Source organism: Leptodactylus fuscus, chromosome 3 (genome assembly GCF_031893055.1).
Source record: "Leptodactylus fuscus isolate aLepFus1 chromosome 3, aLepFus1.hap2, whole genome shotgun sequence".
Classification (NCBI taxonomy): Eukaryota; Metazoa; Chordata; class Amphibia; order Anura; family Leptodactylidae; genus Leptodactylus; species Leptodactylus fuscus.
Window position 1 is genome coordinate 177,980,765 of NC_134267.1, and position 5,591 is coordinate 177,986,355.

Sequence of the window (5,591 nt, forward strand, 5' to 3'; positions counted from 1 at the left end):
CTGATCCGTAGGTAAAGGTGTGCACATGGTCCTATACTACCGATCCCTTTAGGATGTACTTACTGCAGCAAAACAGCACTGTGTGCTAAATGCATAAGAACTATTTATTTGACAAAAACTGACCCAGCTGCATCCTTATCTCCTCTATGTGAACAAGGCCTAATGGTAAAACCACTATTTTTACATTTCCCAACCCGGTTATCCTCATTGTTTATAAGACATGAACCAATGTGACATATTAAAAGAAACCACAACATTAAAAATTAAATGACTTATTATTATTTCAGGTGCTTGCAAATTTGTTACACTACATGGTAAATTTGTCATTATGACCATGCATTGGAAAAGATGGCTTGTTTAACTCCTCGTGTGCTGACTGGATTTAAGTATACTATAAATCCACCTTAAAAAACACAATTCCTGTCTCATTGCAGTGATGGGAATAGTGTATAGATGAAATAAATAACAAGGTCACACAAATACATGGCAGGCACAGCCAAGCAGGTGAAATCATGGGATGGAAAGAATGACAGCTGACCCCTGCACTGCAAAGGAGGCAGCAAAAGCAATGCACTGTATTGTCGAGTCCAGCCCTTTGGTGCTGAAAGTGTTAAGTGCATGTTCTGTGCAGACCTGCGTGTCGCCTAGTCATCCACAGCATTTTGTCCAGCGCTGTAGTAGTTAAACCAGATGGTTCACGTTGTGCGTTAGCAGCTGGTCCTAGGAAGGGTCATATATTTATGAATGAGCACAAGAGGCCAGGCATAATTGAAGACTTCTCTAGTTGCAACCCATGCTGCTTCTTTGAATTTGGCATCTTGTGTACGTAGTGCACAGTACAGAGAGAACATTAGCAGACTGATAACGCAGCTGCCAAACTGTGTACATGGAAAAGCTAATCCCAGAGCAGATGACCCAAAAAAGACAAAGCTCATTACACAAGCATCAGGAAATAAAAGAAAATCAATAAATAAATAAGTTACTGGTTTGTGTCCCATTATTTCATTGCAATATCCTAACACAACTATTAATGCCCCTTAGGGATTGCACATAACAATAAAAGATGCATCCACTCTTCTGGAAATAAGGGCCTTCCGGACAACACTTATTCAAGTCATTCAGCTTGTGGTTGACTGCAAGAGCGAACGCAGGATAGCCTTGGCCAACAAAGGAGATTCTCATAATCGGTCCTACTAGTGGGGGTAGGCAAGGCAGGACAGCCGTAGGATTACATAACTGCCTCTGATTCTGTATACAGCTATCTATCCCCTATAGTATAACAAGGAAACCTATTCCTTATGGACCTCAGGGACTGTGCAAACTCATGTAACCACAATAATGTCACCTTAGTAGTAAAACAGATTATACCCTGAGAACCAATGACTCATGTTATATACTCTAGAACAGTGTTTCTCATCATATTCCCTATTAAAATGACATCTATATATCCCAATACTATGATCACACCCTGTGCTGTCCATTAGTAGTAGCAGAGCATGCGGACAGTGCAAGCAGCCCCTAGAATACCCAAGGGACGGGGACAATTTCAGGTAGTGTTGGTGTTACCTAGCTCACACATAGTTTTATTGTTAGCAGCATTGGACCGTAGGAGGAATAACCCCACATCTTCATATTATGCACTAGCAATATGCACATATACAGGAATGTTAGCAACATTTTGGGGCGCATGTTCCAGCACACGAACAGTCACAACAAGACCCCCTCATTCAATAAGTACTTGTGTCATGAAGTGTGGATGTAACTAGCAGCACTAGTAATGTGTGAACTATGTGTTGTACCTATGGCAGGGAAGAGTGAATGCATCTTCAAGTGATTCCATTGTACTATCTCTGCCTGGATGCAACCATGACTGGTGGTCAATGGAGATAAAAGGAGGGGGAGGGGAGCTGTAACTGTGCAGCTCATATAACTAAGCATAGACGTGCAAATAAAATGAGGTGAACAGGGAATAGGCGCCAAATCTATCAGAAATTGGTACAAAGATTTTCAGGAATTATTTATCACGACAATAATAGATCTATTAGCTTGTCCGGGAATCTACCATTTGAGATAATCTTATTATTTTTTCCAATTAAAAATCATTTAAATTGATAGCCAGAATATTTTACGTTAAGTTCACATCTGCACTGGGTGTCCGTCCGGGGCAGAGCCGTCATAAATCACCGGACAAAAAATGTGCTGCAAGCCCAATTTTTCCATCCGGCGATTTCAGTTACAAAAAATGGACACCTGACAGACACCCGATGCCCTCTATCATAACCAATGGGTCCCTCAGGCTCGGTTAGTGTCCACTATTTTTACAGTCCATTTTTCCATTCTTTTGATCCTCCAATGAATCAGATTGCTTAGTGCAGATGTGGACTAAGTGGTTCATAGATAAATGTTCTGATATGTGACGGTGGGCAGAAGGCCCGGGGTACCTAGAGTTAAGTCAAAACTCATAATGTGCCCTCAGACATGTAAGCAGGTAAGTGACACATATAAGGCGCATTTTAGGTTACAGCAGAATAAAGCAACAAGGTACCAATAAGACCAACCCCAGTTTCTAGATGTAGTTGTTGCCTCCAGCATGGTTGCACTCAGGCAGTAGCCAGCTAGCATCAGTCCTGCTTGTTGCTGGCCAGTCCCTTGAGATAGGTCCTTACTACCATACCTAGGCAGACAATGAGCAGCACCAAGTACCCTACTGTCCCTTGGATGGTGGGAGAAGTGTGTGGAGACTTCAGGAAGTTCTCCAGACCCTGCTCCACATAGTGCATCTGGTCATAAATACTGAGGAAGGTGAAGATGTGGAAGAGCTGGTGGCTGTGCCCAATGATGTCAAAGAGCCCGGGCTGGATCCTCTCAGGGATCTTACTGACATTGAAGAAGGCGGCCACCAGCAGCCAGAAGTACCTCCTGTAGAAGTGCACGAACAGAGTGGGGTTCTTCCTGCCCAGGTCAAAGAGCAGGCTCTCAATCATCACCGGGCACGCCATGCTGAGGGGCATAGCGAAGACAAAAGTGCGGATGGCAAAGGGGTAGGAGCAGTCCTCGGATCGGCTCTTACAGCATGCCACAGTGCAGGTGACTGCCAGCACAAAGGCTATGGGCAGCACCAGCTCACTGTACAGCCCCATCAGAGTGCCATAGTCCACCCAGTGGCAGCCCAGGCTCTGCAGGTACGGAGTCATCACCGCCGGGTCCAGCAGGCTCAGCCTAGGCAGCAGATAGTACGAGTATGCCAGGGTGCTGGCGAAGCCATAGTAGCTGATGGAGGCATAGTCCAGGAAGAAGAAGGCGGCACGCAGGCGCAGGGAGCGGCAGCTGAACACATGGGCAGTGCAGCTCATGGCAAATGTCAGCAGCACCCCCGAGGCATAGCACCAGAGGGGCAGCAGCGCAGGGTGGTGCCAGGCCAGCTCCCCGGACACGAAGATCACTTGGTAGAAGCGGCTGGCGAACAGCACCAGCGGGATGAAGTGAGTCCAGAAGTTCAGGGTCTCGTTGGTGGGCTGGAATATGGATGCCAGGCACTCCTGGGCGGTCAGGTGCAGCCGCCGGTACCCGGACAGGATGAAGCACTCCACGAAGTCATCCGGCACCTCGTCCCAGCGCAGGAGGGAGGACGTATCCCGGTCCCGGGCGAAGGTCTGCGGGGGCATGGTGCCCTCCTGCGCGATCACTGCGGGCTCTGTGCTACTGCTGAGGCTGGGGGAGAGGAGAGGGACTAGTCGTTCCCGCCGCCGTTATCGCTGCTGCTGCTGACTCCTCTGTGATCCTTCAGCATGAATGCGGCAGCTGAGCTGTAGTCATGCACAGTAGCCTGCACCAGTCAGCAGCAGCAGCCCCGAGCATCTGATCCTCCAGCCTGAGCATTCCCCCATAGGTGTGAGATCTAGCAGCAGCAGCTCGACCCCCCACCCCCATCCCTGCCTGCAGAGTGGGTGTTCCTGACCTTGAGCTTTATGATGACAGCTCCACGGGTGACACTGTACCGGGCGGGGGTGCAGCTCTGATCCCTGGCATATAGTGCGCACCCTGAGCCTGGAGGATGTGCTCAGGTCATGACCTCACCCCTTAAAGGGACGCTCCACCTCCATGTAGCACTGGGCTTGTACTCCTTACATGTTTTATATAGAATCCTCTAATGCTATGCAAAAGATTGCAGAGGCACATCCCTGTTTACTAATGCAGTGTTTTACAAGAGATTCTGAAAAAAAAGCCAAAAATAGATTATATCAGAGATACAAGAGTAAGGGGCTTGTAAGAAAGAAAAATATTGCAAAAATGTAACAAAAAATAATTTCCACACCTGTTAAATCTCAGTGATGATGCCCCTGTACCCCCTGCCAGGGGCAGAACTTGAGGGGGTGCATAGTATGTGGTTGCATCCAGGACCCTTAAGGGTGTCTTTTCCCAATATGAGATCACTACTCTATATGATACATTATAGCTGGGGGGCTATCTACAGATTTTGCACTGGGGCCTTGAAGCTTCATGTTACACCACTGCCCCCTATCAGTCATTGTTTTCTTGTCCTTCGGCAAAGGCATCTCATATATCCACATGACCACTGAAGACTGGCCTCATGATGTACATATAAAAATCACCACCAAGGCCCATTGGCTGCAGGACAAGGGCAGACCCTCAGAATGTAGGTGTGGGGAGGGGAGGTTTACATGGTGAGTATTTTTTATTTGATCGTGTTCTTTTTTTGACAGAGTCTTTTAAAATCCCGGACAACCCCTTTAAGACTGTGTTCATTGATTTATAATGGCGATATGTTGTGGGTTCTATTATTTTGATGGCAAGCATAATGCTACATGCTGTATTAATGTGCAGTCAGATGTGACAGATCTAGGACAGAGTGATCAATGCACTAATACACCAAAAAGACACTAATATGCCTACAGAGGATTACATATTCAGTGATCCTCTAAAGCCACTTTTTCACTGCATAGCACCAGATCGACTGAGTTCAGTTCGTCTCACTCTGAGTTCAGGTACTATTCAGTTTGTTTTCGACTGGTGAATGTTAACGCTTCATGTAGATGGTTGTCATCTATAGTGGCCACGCATCAGATGACTAGTACTTGGACCTTCATTTTAGCTTGATAAACCTAAAGCAGGTACTTTTTAGTACCTGCTTTAGGTTTATCAAGCTAAAATGAAGGTCCAAGTACTAGTCATCTGATGCGTGGCCACTATAGATGACAACCATCTACATGAAGCGTTAACATTCACCAGTCGAAAACAAATTACTTGTAGAAGGTACTCTGCTGCTGTGGGAAAATAACAGTATAGACTTAAAGGGGCTCTATCATTGGGAAAAATCATTTTTTAGCTAAGCACATACTTGCATAGCCTTTAGAAAGGCTATTCCACACCTACCTTTTGTATGTAAATTGCCTCAGTAATTTTTGAATTAGCCTGTTTTTATTCAAATGCTAATTAGCCTTCTCAGTGCACTCCGGAAGTGTCTCTGTGCACCCTCTGTGCTATTCTCTATGACTCATCTCCCTGTTCTCATACACATAGAGAATAGCAGACAGTGATCACAGACACTTCCGGTGCACAGAGAAAGCTAA

General features: G+C 46.1%; 1 protein-coding gene across 1 annotated transcript; it reads right to left on the reverse strand.

Moving 5' to 3' along the window:
• Nucleotides 1-274: 274 nt before the first annotated feature.
• PAQR9 (progestin and adipoQ receptor family member 9) lies at nt 275-4,038 on the reverse strand. The gene has a single exon (XM_075268825.1). It carries the CDS (start codon nt 3,663-3,665, stop codon nt 2,622-2,624), a length of 1,044 nt encoding a protein of 347 aa, XP_075124926.1. The 5' UTR covers nt 3,666-4,038; the 3' UTR covers nt 275-2,621.
• Nucleotides 4,039-5,591: the final 1,553 nt, after the last annotated feature.